This window comes from Lampetra fluviatilis, chromosome 12, assembly GCF_964198595.1.
Source record: "Lampetra fluviatilis chromosome 12, kcLamFluv1.1, whole genome shotgun sequence".
Classification (NCBI taxonomy): Eukaryota; Metazoa; Chordata; class Hyperoartia; order Petromyzontiformes; family Petromyzontidae; genus Lampetra; species Lampetra fluviatilis.
The window spans coordinates 3,617,743-3,631,269 of NC_136286.1; the positions used below are offsets into that span (position 1 = coordinate 3,617,743).

Here is a 13,527-nt window from a genome sequence, read left to right on the forward strand (position 1 = left end):
CACACACACCACACACACACACCACACACACCACACACACCACACACACCACACACACACCACACACACACACCACACCACATACACCACACACACACCACACACACACACACGCTACAGACACCACACACACCACACACACACACCACACACCACACACACCACACACACCACACACACCACACACACCACACACACCACACACACCACACACCAATTGGACAGCGTTCGACGAGCGCCTCCGCGTCTCTGCGCCGACGCCGCTCTGCGCGCGGAACTTTTCAGACGAAAGGCGGCGGATTTGCGTGTCGCGAGTGCGGGGGCGGTAGGAGGGGGGGGAGGAGGGTGGTGGTGGTACGAATTCTGCCGCGTCAGAATGCCTCTCCCCTCTCTTTCTCTCTTTCTCTCTCACTCGTGCGGGATCGCGTCTTTCTCCCCGTAAATGCCAAGGCGTGCCACCGACGCCTTCAGATTCTCTCTCTTGACGTGCAAGAGTTTAAAGGGGTAGGGTAGGGTGGTGGTGAGGGGGTGCAAGATCGAGGAGAAAGAAAGGGGCACGTCACCGCGGCGAGCCTGTTTGACGGGTCCGGTGCAACAATGTGCCGAGCTGCGTCGTGAACGCGGCCGCGCTTCCGTACCCAGCAAACGCGAAACTTTGGTTCGACGTTGGCTGAACGTTGCCTGAACGTTGGCTGAACGTTGGCTCATAGTTGGCTGAACGTTGGCTCATAGTTGGTTGAACGTTGGCTGAACGTTGGCTGAACGTTGGCTCAACGTTGGCTGAACGTTGGCTGAACGTTGGCTGAACGTTGGCTCAACGTTGGCTGAACGTTGGCTCAACGTTGGCTCAACGTTGGCTCAACGTTGGCTCAACGTTGGCTCAACGTTGGCTCAACGTTGGCTAAACGTTGGCTCAACGTTGGCTCAACGTTGGCTCAACGTTGGCGCAACGTTGGCTCCACGTTGGCTGAACGTTGGCACCGACGGTGCCAACCGCACGCCCAGCGTTGCGCGCCTGCAGACGCAAAGTCAGAGGCCTCTCTTCGCCCCGCATCGCCACGAGGCGTGCGCCTAAGCAAAGGAAGAGACGTCGTCGAGAGTGAAGAGGTCCGCTTACGCGCGCACGTCAATCCGCGCTGCTGGCTGAGGGCCTCCACTCGGCGTGCGGGTCGCGGGGGTCACTTGACCACTCTTCGGTGTGGACCGGTGAAGATGGGAAGCAAAGACGCTGGAGCAAAATACAGTACAACAATGGATTGTGCTCCACTGCCTTTTGCCGATAACAATAATATGTGTGGCAATTTATTGAGCGGCGCCGTAACAATTTTTTTTTATCTTAACTACTACATTTTTTTTTACCAGGCAAGGCACACTGAACTATATAGCTCTTTGTCAGAAGAGAACTGGCCACAAATGATAGCTCAACGAAGGGGCTTATCACTTGGACATTTATTGCAGCCAAATACCCTAAAAGCAGCATTCTAAATGTGGAGGGGAAAAGCGCAGGACCCGGACAAAAATCCACGCTACCAGGGGGAGAACATGCAAGCTCCAAATATACAGCAGGAGTCAGGGTCGTGAGTGAACCCACGATCTCCTGTAAACCAGGCGAGGTAGTAAACATCTCACGGCTTCCTCCCACGCATCCTACGGCACACGGCTTAGCTTCCGAGATCTCACAAGTTAAGTACCGATTCCTACTTTACGAGGAATATGGAATTTCCAGCACTGGCTCAGTACCAGCAACAACAGAGATGAGCACCACCCCCAAGCTCGTGCGAGCAGTCAGACTTCGACTTTTGAACCAATTTTGGAGGGGAGGGTTGGTGGATTACACACACACACGTAGAATGAAACTCCCAAATCCACCGGGCCTCAAGGTGGCCAAGAAACGGCAGTACAGCAAGTGGGCTCTTGCTGCCATCTATGCCGGGCCATTCGTCTTATCCACCGTGTTTCTGTCGTGATGGCGGTTCTCCCGTCACTCTGGTTTCCTCTGACACGACACCAAACGCTCGCTCGTGGAATTGGCCAAACGTCCCAATGTAGCGGGGCCCGCCTTGGGAAAGAAAACTGAGACTCGGTGGGGCTTTCCTGGGAAGATAGAGGGCGAGCTTATCATTGCTGTGACATTACATCACCCACAACTTCACCAGGCAACGTGTCGCGTTGTGGATGCATTTGGTGCCGCGAACAAGCAACCGCTCTTCCCTTTCACCACAGCGCTCAACTTTGAGCGGTGAACTCATGCGCGCGTTAGTCAAGGGCCGCGCATGATTCAGCACATTGCAGGTCTACCAATCGTCTAAGGTGGTGGTTCCCAACCTTATTATGTGTGTTGAACTTTATTTCGCCCCGTGCATAGCCAGCCGTGCTCATCGGAGGTGCAAGGGGAAGGACAAGAAATGAAACACAAAAAGGAGTTCTAAAGAAATGAGTTTTCAATTAATCCGGCGTTACACCGTCAACTCTCAAAATGTTTACTCGGGACAGGAAAAAAAAATATGACGGATTGGTTTGGTGATGCTCCATTGGCAGCGGCGCACGACGCCGATGATGATGCCTGGAAAGCCGAATGGAGTTTTCAAGAAGTCGCAAGCACCTCGTGACAGAGACGACGACGACGCCAAAATATCCCCGGCTTCGATCTCCCGCGGAGTTTCTGGTGCCCCAACCCCGAACTAATCTGCTTCCGCACACGAACCACAGATGCAGCATATGCGGTGATACTTTGATGATGATGATGCACGAAGGGGGAAATTTAAAAAACTCAACTCTCCGACAGTGTCCGGCGACTGGTCACCCCAGAATAGACCGCGGAACATTGAACGACTCGATGCCCGAGTCACATACAGGGGGTGGGATGCAACGTCAGATCGACTCCGCTAATCCTCGACCACCTCGCTGCAGATTCACAGCGCTGTTACCCCTCGACATCGAACATCAGCCATAAGGGGAATAAGCACATCGCAAATAACAACAAGCTCACACGCGTGCAACAATAACACCGCCTCATTATTTCTTTCAAAGGGGTTGTCAATTACCCAATAGCTACTATTAGGTAACTAGTTATACGCCAATTAAAAAAACATAACTGGTGATGAGAAAACCATTTTCAAAAACGTAACTCTCATCAAGACCCCGGTAGTTGTAAATTGGAGTCTCCAACCCTTCGTATCCACTCTCTTTGGCCATTGCTTGAAACATCGCCTACGACTATCACGTTTAAAGCCACACAGTGTTAGCGACAGATGCATTGAGTTTTTTTAGTAAAAAATATCATCATAATAATCTGCTGTTCTGTGGAGAGAAAACAATCATCCGACCTGCAGCAGTTCCGCGGACGACTTCCAACGGCCCTGGTTTGGAGTCACCGATCGACACCGACCTCCACTGATCTAAAAGCGTTCAGTGTTTATCCACAGGTGCCTGTGGACGCGTAACTAACAGTGACCTGCTTGGTCGTTTAAGGTAATGACGAATGATGCTGAAAAGGGGATTGTTGTGTCAATCTGTCGTCTGACAGCTCCCACGTCTTGATTAATGGTAACGGAGGGGGAGAGAGAGGAAAAAGAAAACAGAAATCTGGTGGATAATCGTTTTGCTTTCTTTGGGTAGCTGCACTTTCGCAATTTCCGATTCTAACGGAGTAAAATGAAACTCCCACACGGTAACACTGCTATTCAGTAGTAACAATAATAATGATGATGATGTGCGGGGCATGGTGACGGCCGTGGTTAGTACACCGCTGCCCTATGGCTCAGATGGGCTTGATTCCTGGCCACGAATAATATCACCGCCGAATAATCAGTGGTGATGTCTGGACCTGACCTGGGTGGTTCCTTCACCAATCTGCACAGATCAGCGTGCAGGTTGGTGACCAACGTGGTGACGGGAGGCCATCATCCAGCAGTGGACTGGCAAAGTCCCTCGAAACTCAAGACTTGAAATATACTCTTAGTTTTTTCGGTAAAATCACGTAGGTAAAAAATGAAATAAAAATGAATAAAAATAAAATAATAAAAAATCACGACGTTTCGGAGGCAACACAAGTCTCCGTCATCAGGTGGGACCGTCACAGCCAAATCTGTGATTTTTTATTATTTTGTTTTTATTAATTTTAACTTCATTTTTTACCTACGTGATTTTACCGAAAAAACTAAAGAGTATGAATCCTTGCAGTCACGAAAGCTTCAAATCTAGAATCAAGACTTGAAACTCAAGATTCTTTATTTCACGAAGGTCACGTTCCGGATGTTTGGTCATGCCCTAACTGACACGCCACAGCCTCTCCTACTTCACGTGGGGTTTTCTCCTGCTACTCCGGTTTCCTTCCACATGTAAACACTCGTTAATTGGCTGACAACACCTCCATATATCGAGGACTGCAGACCTTGGGGAGGGATATGGTGCCTGCTCACCGCCTGGCTGCCTTTCCTGCTCGTCCGTAGTTCCTCACGCCGATGAGTCGTTCGGTCTTAGCGAGAGCGAGCGAATACTCTAATGCACTTTACAAGTTGTTATCGAGTATAACTGCAGGGGTGTAAATACACTCAATGATGGGAGAGAATTCCATTCCCATGGAGTGAACGTAAGTCTCCCTCTGGCTGATTAACGTGGGAAAGTGGCCTCTGTCACGGGGAAAAAGGGAAATGTCATTTGCAGAGTTGGCCGACTGGCAGTGAGGGCTACAGTGCAGGTGAGAGACAGGAATTAGGCTAGAAACAGAACTTGTTTGAGAGTCAGAACTCTGGGGAGAGACACAACTCAGGTGAGAGCTCTGGGTGCCACAGTCACACACGCGCACGGACACACACACACACACGCACGCGGGGCTGTATAATCTCCCGGATACATAACTATCTGCTAAGCGGCGCATAACAATTTCCACCGTGGCCTCTATTTGCCGAGAATAAAGCCAGAGTAAAGAGACGGTGTTTGTGCAGCGCGCAAGTCCCCTCGTATCTCACGGCGAGTGTGAATCCGGCTTATTTAGACAACGGAGAAGTGCGTGGACGAATGGATCACAGCAGACGCTACTTAATCACCGCACGCGTGAGTGTCACACACGGAGGGAGGGGAGCCACCACCACCAATTATTTGAGCGTCACACAATATCATCTAGCGAATAATTATCTCGCAACTGGCCCCGTGGGGGAATGGGGACGTTTGGCTCAGACGAAGTAGCCAAATTAATAATCTAACGTTTGAATTATGATGTACTGAAGCTCTATCTTGACCGATCAATGTGCGTGTCGAATGGAACAATGCGTCTGCTTATGATCGTGGGGAGCGGTGGTGCAGCGGTTAGCGCGCCACGCTACGAACCCAGCGATCCCAGTTCGATTCCCGCTCACGGCCAACACCGGTGACGATTCACTGAAGCGGTCCTGGGCCTCCCCTAGGTCGACTGAGCCTCAAATGAGTACCTGGTGCAGTGTGCAGTGTCTAGTAAACATCGCCGCTCGGGAGACAAAGGCGGCCGGGCGTGGTTTCTGCCGACCTTCGTAGGTGCTGCTCGCTCCCAACAGTCTGTTAAGGCTACACGGGGTGGAGGCGGAGGGGGGGGGGGGTGATCTTCGTCTTTGTTTCGTGGAGGAATATTGTTGAATGTTAAGCACAGAAATCGTGCCTTTGTTAATCACGTGCCGATTGTGCGGCCGTGAAATACAAACGAGCACCGAGCAGAGTGCGCTTACGTAACCAACAAGTGACCCCCCCCCCACCCCGTTTTGGTTAGGCAGAGAGATGAGTCTGAGAAGCCCTTTAGTCGATAGAACGAACGGAGATGTTAGCGGCAAACACGGCGACACGAGAAATACTAACTTGAGTTTTGCTTTGGGAAAGATGTGTGGAGAGAGAGAGAGAGTCGAAGTGTCGCGCGAAGACGCAAGACGCAGCAGACTCGCAGTGCCTCCCTCTCCAAGTGATCCCCTTTCGTGATGGTCACGTCTGTCAGCAGTGAGAGGAGCGTCACGTTTTAGCTCACGCGCTCATTGTTGTGACCGTTCGAGACGATGTTACTGCCTGAGTTGCAAATGAAACCCGGGCTACGCAAAGATGACAACTTTGTTCCGGGGGAGAAAAAATATATATCTGTTCGCGGACCACCCACGAAGGACGCACACCAGGATGACGATGGCGAGCGACGTGTGTGATGCATCGTTGTCAACCGATTGTGAAGTTTGCTTCGGGAAAGGTGTTGCGGAAAGATCGAACGGCGTGCGAAGACGCAGAACACACGCGCGGACATTGCGTTCCGAAACCCAACACGCAGATTACACCTCATCTGTGACTACACTGACAAAACAATATCCGTTTCTTTCTATATATAACACTCTCCACACTCACTACCACACTCCACTCTCCCTACCACACTCCACTCTCTCTACCACACTCCACACTCTCTACCACACTCCACTCTCTCTACCACACTCTCTACCACACTCCACACTCTCTACCACACTCCACACTCTCTACCACACTCCACTCTCACTACCACACTCCACTCTCACTACCACACTCTCTACCACACTCCACTCTCTCTACCACACTCCACTCTCACTACCACACTCCACTCTCACTACCACACTCTCTACCACACTCCACTCTCTCTACCACACTCCCCATACAGTGCAGTACTCATCCCGACAAAACGATATTGACTCGACGCTCCAAGACACCGCACCACTCTCTATCCCAGACTTGAAGTCTCCCAAACTCGCCCACATCCTCCCATTGCCACGTAAACCTCCCGTGTCTTCCATCGCCACCCCAAATCACCCACACACCCCCCAAACACTCACCCACCACCGGCACCCACACAACCCTTCTTCTTATTCCGTCTACCTTCAATTCCTTCCCTTAGCCCCCCCCCGCCCCCAATCGTCTCGCGCCAGCCCCCCCCCGCCCCCCCCTACTCACAGCGTGACGGTGCGAGCGGGCAACACGCCGGGCGGCAGCACCTCGCCGAGCGAGCCGCTCGAGCAGGTCACTCTGCGCGCAGCCGCGTGCCGCGCGGGCCCCTTGGCGCGCTCCTCGGCGCAGCTGCACTCGTTCACGGCCAGCCCGGAGCAAGCGAGGGCCCCCCGGGGGGCCGCGCCCGGCCACGGGGTGGCGAGCAGGAGGAGGAGGCCGAGGGTCAGCGCCGCCGCGCCACCGAAGCCGCCGGCGGTGTCGGACGTGCGGCCCCGCGAGGAGGAGTCAGCGCCTCGCTCGGTCCGTGTCGCCATCGGAGCGGCGCGGAGGCGCTCGCTGCGCTACTGCCGCCCCCCACCCCTCTTCTTCTCTGCCAGAGTCGGATCGCGACCCTCCAACACCCACCCCACCCTCTTCGTTGGGGTCCACACCTCCCTGTTCCTCTGTCTTGGTGGTGCCCCCCCCGCCCCGCAAAACGGTGTCCACGATCCGCTAAACAGCCCCCCCACCACCACCACCACTTCTGTCGAATTCAGTTCGCCGTCTCCTCTTCTCGCGCTGCTCCGGCGCTGTGTGGCATCGTGGAGCGCAGCAGCAGCAGCAGCGGCAGCAGCAGCCCCGGAGCGCTGCTCTTGCGCACGCTATATATAGACACACGTGTACACACACACACACGCACGTGTACACACACACACGTGTACGCACACACACACGCACGTGTACACACACACACGTGTACACACACACACACACGTGTACGCACATACACGCGCACTGTGCGTGCGACTCTATTCCTGTGTGCGCACGCCGCTCTGCCTGCGCAAGAAGACGACGACTACTTGACTTGCCTGGCGCGGTGGCGTGTTAAAGAGACCGCTGCCCGTGGCGGCGTTTGGTTGCGGGGTCGCGAGCAACAGCGGCGGCGGCGGCTACGGCAGCAGCTGCGAAATGTCTCGAGGCAGCCCGCGCAGTCTCGAAGACGAGACGAGTGCGTGGACGGAGAGCGAGGAGGAGACGCCACCCTCCCCTCACCCCACCCGTGGCCTCGCGCTCTGCAACGCTGCGCTGATTGCAGGCTGATGCCGCAGCGGTAACAGCAACCACGGCGTAGCAGCAGCAGCAGCAGCAACAGCGACAGCAGCCACAACTTACAGCTGTGAGTTGTATAGGTGTAGTAAAGGTAGTGAGTGCAGGGTAGTCTTTATAAGTTTTCGTCACCGCCTCTCCCCGTGTCCCGCCCGCCCGCTTCCCCCGCCCGCCCGCCCGCCCCGCGCTCCCTGCCTTGGGAATAACGGGGCCTCCTCCTCCTCCTCCCAACTCCGCTGCTGCTACTGCTGCTGCTGCGCTCCCTTTCCCCCCCTCCTCAGGGGCCTTCTGTTACACACAGAGAGAGAGAGGAGAGTTAACCCCGCTTCAGTGGCGTGGCTGTGGAGGGCGCAGGCGGTGCAATTGCGCGCCGGTGCTCTTCCTGGTTCAGCAGTTCCACTGCTGGATGATTTTTTCCACCTGAGGATGACTGCTTGTGTTGCGATCGAAACGTCGTGATTTATAATTGTTTATGTTATTTTTCTACCTACGTGACTTTACCGAAAGAACAAAAGAGTATAAATGAATAGGCTTCCCTCCTCTGGCATCGGTTGACGTGTTTTAGTGGGTCGGAAAATGTCCATTTAACCGGGATTTTGAGAAACGTGAAGGTGTTAAGTGTGGGGGTTTTTTCTCCGTCAACCAGGTTAGACCAAGTTGATTCGCCTAAAACCTGTTTGTTGTTTTTTCTATTTTGTAGACACGCCAATGGGGAGGAGAGACGCGATCGTTAAAATCAAACAAAACAGTTTAACACGTAGGCTGTCGCGACCAATATTATTCATAATTTCGGGTTTCTTTTTGGGTTAGATCGCTTAAATATAAATGCGTCGTGAAACCCGCCACCACCTGACACAGCCTATTAGGGTCCATCCATTTAGTAGGTACGAAAAAATCTGTCAAAACTTGACCCCTCCCCCCCTCCCTGTATGCACGCGGACTTTTTTACACCCCCCCCCCCCCACCGAATCCTATAGAACGGCCGATATTTAATCCACGCAGAAACGATCAAGGATTAATAATATTAACGTGTTTAAGCAAACAGATAGTCCACCGCCGGCTGCATTAAAGAATTAAGTCGCGTACCTTGGCCACTTATTTTGCTGAGCTGCGTGACAGCTGAAGACGCTGAACTGTGGCTCATTTTAAGGCCAATGTAGACAAATTATTATCGAGGCTTCACCCCCCTCCCCCCGTTTCCTCTGCGTACATTGTCAGTAGACCCCCCCATACGCAAGCGTACGCATTTGGGTTAACCCCCCTCCCCCCTCCATGCGTACGCACTAAATGGATGGCCCCTTAGTAAGGTATGTCACGTAAACAGAACGTGCCAATTCGTCACTAGTACAGCCGCTGTGTTGGAGAGTAAACCCACAACATTTACAATCTGAGTACGACGTTTCACCAGTAAATGCAACTCGCCCGATGATCAACATACATCTCTGAAAATCAGTGGTGGGCCCTTGATTCAGCAACCTGCAACTGAGCAGCGCTGGCGAGGCATGGAAGACAAACAACTCCCAACGGGGAGTTACGTCGCTGGCCCGAGTTCATTAAAAGGTCGCAGATAAGTTTGCAGGACTGACCGAGCAGAGCAAATTAACTTCTCTATTGCAAGCGAATTGGGGTGTGAGATTTACGACCTGTGGCCGAAAATTAATAACTTGTTAAAATTAAAAAAACATCACAGAGAACTTAAACAAAAACACGCGTAAAGTATAGAAGTCATTCACCCCTCTGGTATGTCAACAACGTTTTGGAGCCACATTGATTAACTTGTGCGATACAGCCGACGCACATCGAATCGACAATGTCCTCCCGTCGTTGGTGATGGAAAAGACCGGCAATTTTGTTCGGCAGAAATCAAACGAGGGGGAACATTCGCCATGTGAATGTGGCTCCTTGCCGGGCTAAGTTACGTCCGAGTCCGAGTGCGTTCGCCCCTGGACGGAATCACCCGAGAAGCGTCCCCGTGTCGTCGTATCTCGGAAACTAAGCTGGGATGAGTCTGGATCTATTATAGGAGCCCTTCATCTCACTGTCATTCCATCAGCTTTTGGTTTCTGTCCCAGAACCGTTAAATGATATTTAAGGTTCATACTCTTAGTTCTTTCGGTAAAGTCACGTAGGTTCTTTCGGTAAAGTTACCTACGTGACTTTACCGAAAGAACTAAGAGTATGAATCCTTGCAGTCACGAAAGCTTCAAATCTAGAATTGACATTTAAGAGTCATATAAACCCACGTGCTCTCATATTCTTTGCGCTAGTCTTGCATGGATTGTCTAGCCGAGTGGTCGGCAACCAGACCAACTACAAGTAGTGGCATTTTTCTCGAATTCGGTCCATAAAAAAGAAAGGCCCTCAATATTTTCAAGAGCCGCAACGCACCTGGTGAACACGAAACGGTGGCTCCCTAATACACGACGCGTCACGAAGCAGTCCTTAGACGGCCGCACGCGGCTCCGCAGCAGCAGAATGCCGACCGCCGATCTCGCATGAGAGATCAGCATGTGTCACGACGCCGGTTGGTACCGGTCGCATAAGTTCGATCCCCGTTAAAGGCAAATTGCTGTGAGCTGAATGTCAGTGGGAGAAATATACGAAATGATGTATGCTTGTTCGGAGGTGCGTGTTAAAGATCCTGTGGCAATATTCGCAAGAGTAAGTCACGGTGTGCCTGCTTCTTAGTTGGAAATCAATATTATTCGAAGCTGCTGCCGGTAGATTAACTGTTGAAAGAACACTATCTCTTCCCCCGTAATCGACTGGTTACAGATGGCACGTGTATCCGCTTTAGAGAAAACGTGCGTACAAAGCCACGGCGATGTTCTGTCAAGCGCTGTGCAAACAATGGGAAGAAGGGTCGTAGGGCTCTACATGGAGAGAGACAATACGACACGGTGGGAGACACAGAGGCAGAGACAGAGAGTGAAATAAACAAAGGAAGTGAAAGATGCAGAGAGAACAACGGATATTTTTTTTGGTATAGACATAGACCAACACAGAGCAGTGTCATAGAGAGTCATGGTGAGGGGGGGAGTGTTTGACCATGCTTCACCACAAAGGTCATTGCAGGTTGGTTAAGGGGGGCGGGGCAAAAGGGAGGGGGGCAGGACCAGTTCAGATATCGCTGACCACTGACACAAGTTCGTGGCTGGAATTGATTATCTACGCTGATGGTACACGCGTTGAACAGCACGTCTAACGTCTAACACGTAAGCATCAAGGGCTCGACATCGCTCTAACTGATGTTAACTACCTTGCCTGGTATACAGGAGGTCGTGGTTTCGATCCCGACCCTGACGCCTGCTGCTGTATATTTTGAGTTTGTGTGTCTTTCTCTCTCCCCGTGGTCGCGCGAATTTTCTCCGGGTCCTCCGGTTTTGTCCCTCCGCATTTAGAGTCAACGTCACGCGTTTAGAGTATTTGGCCGCGATAAATGTCCACATGATAAGCCACTTCGTTTAGTTATCATTTGTGGCCAGGTCGCTTCTGAAAAAAATAACTGTATCGCTCAGTGGGCCTTACCTGGTTAAGTAAAAAAGAATAGTTTAGTTTTACGCAATATATTCACAAGGTAATACACAATAACAATCATTCCTTTATTTGAATCGCGACAATTCATCGAATTCACCAGGCTTGGGATTGTTGTTAAGTGGCGGGGGGGGGGAGCAATCGTTACACCCGTAGTGAAATAATAAAGGGACTGAGTGGGGTCGCTATTGTGAGCTTCTCCTACTGCAGATTTTAATGAACTCTCCATCAATGAAACACACCCGAACCAATCGCAGCCTGGCAAAGTTCCAAAACGTTCCACAGCCCCCCCCCCCACTCGATTGACTGCCTCCTCCTCCTCCTCTTCTCCCCCGTCTCCTCGTCCTCCAGCTCGATCTGCCTGTCTGGCGTAGAGACGACTCGAGACATCGCCCTCCTCCTACTCCCCGCGAAGGACGCCCTTTACAAAATCCACGAGCGGCCTCGAGAATGGAATAGGTTACTCCGGACGCAAGGGCTTTTCCCTGGATCAACTCCTAATTTAATCTCTCTCTCTCCTGGCACTCTGCCACAAACTATATCTCCCCCATGTGCGACTCAAGCCCCTCAGTGAATTATTTTGTAAAAATTCCCTCCTACCACCACCACCACGCCGCTTCCCCACCACCACCCCCCGCCAAACCGCCACCCCCTCTACCGACGACCATCGCGACCTCGTCCAGCACCCCGTCTTTGTTTAAAAAAAAGAGGCAATTAAGAGACACAACGCTCCAACGAGGCAGAAAATATGAGATGCGTCCCCTTTTCAATATCGCCATCGCAGAAAAAAAAAGAACACAATAAGTCAGATTTGTGTGTGTGTGTGTCGCATCTCCCTCTCTCTCTCTCGTCTGGACGATATTCGCGGGTGAGACGGCGTTCCATGAGGATCGCGAAACAAGGCCACGCATTGTCTGCGTGCGGTGGGTGGAGCGGTGGCGCAGTAATTAACACCAGGGGTGAGTGTTATCTGAACAGGTCCTGGCCCCCACCCCCCCCGCCCCCCCCTCCCAACCCCCACCCCTTCGTCTGCCCCTCCACCCTCTCTACGCCGTAATAAATAATTAGTAAAAATACAAATACTTTATATAAATCACCACATCATCAAAAAAGTTTTAACAACGGCTGTTTCGTGATGATGATGAAATAATGCCTCCAATAATCTGGCCAACCATCTAGAGCAGGATTGTCTTAAAATAATGTTTTGAGGCTCAGGGAAGCATTTCAAAGTTATGTTTTGAGCCCCATACTCATTTGAGTGTGGGTCAGTGGTCATCATTTATTTATTAACAGCCCTAAAATAGTCATGGAAATTCCACATTTCCATGGTGGGAGCAAGTCAATATTCATAAAACGCACGATTTGCCTTTAAACTCCTATTGCCAATCATACAATCTGTGCCACCCAGTGAGATGTGATACGTAATAATGATGCCCATTTGAAAAACACCGCACGGTGTTCACGCACTCGTGATCCACCGACCTTCGCCTCCACAGTCCTGGTGTTACGGGAGTGCATCACCAACGCCCGAACATAATAAAGGTTCATCAGCCAATCTGCTGCTGGATGCAAGCCTTTCGAAGCCTCCAGCATTCCTCGTGGTAACAATCCACCCAAACAAACGCTAACATTGTTGTATAAATCATTTGTTGAGCGACATATGTTTTGCTATTATACCTCTGCAACCCAAATGTAGCATTTGTGGGTCAGACCAATTGAAATATCATTTATATTCATGCAGCCGCATCTAAATGCAACCACATCTCAAGAGAGTGTACACAAAATTGAGATACGGGCATCGCGGGGAAAGGCAGCATATTGATTTATTTTACAGAGAGAAAGAAACAATTCCGTCATGGGCATCTCAATTCTTCGGACGAGACCGCAGATGGCCGTGAATGCTTACTGGGTTTTGGGGGCAGTGCTTAAATGTTGGATTTGGAGGGGGCGATGCAGCCACGGTGGTGGTGGTGGTGGACAAGTGGTGTA

General features: G+C 51.6%; 1 protein-coding gene across 2 annotated transcripts in view; it reads right to left on the reverse strand.

The window, feature by feature from the left end:
* Positions 1-8,121, reverse strand: part of LOC144935060 (adhesion G protein-coupled receptor A3-like) — a 103,968-nt gene extending 95,847 nt beyond the window's left edge. The window contains exons 1-2 of one of the 2 annotated variants that reach the window (XM_078861391.1): positions 7,767-8,121; positions 6,925-7,559 (exon numbers count right to left, since the gene is read on the reverse strand). In XM_078861391.1, coding sequence (XP_078717517.1) covers positions 6,925-7,232 — 308 coding nt within the window. In that variant the 5' untranslated portion in view covers positions 7,233-7,559; positions 7,767-8,121. Of the gene's footprint in view, positions 1-6,924; positions 7,650-7,766 lie in introns of those variants that run through there. The other variant, XM_078861392.1, reaches the window with a different exon arrangement.
* Positions 8,122-13,527: the final 5,406 nt, after the last annotated feature.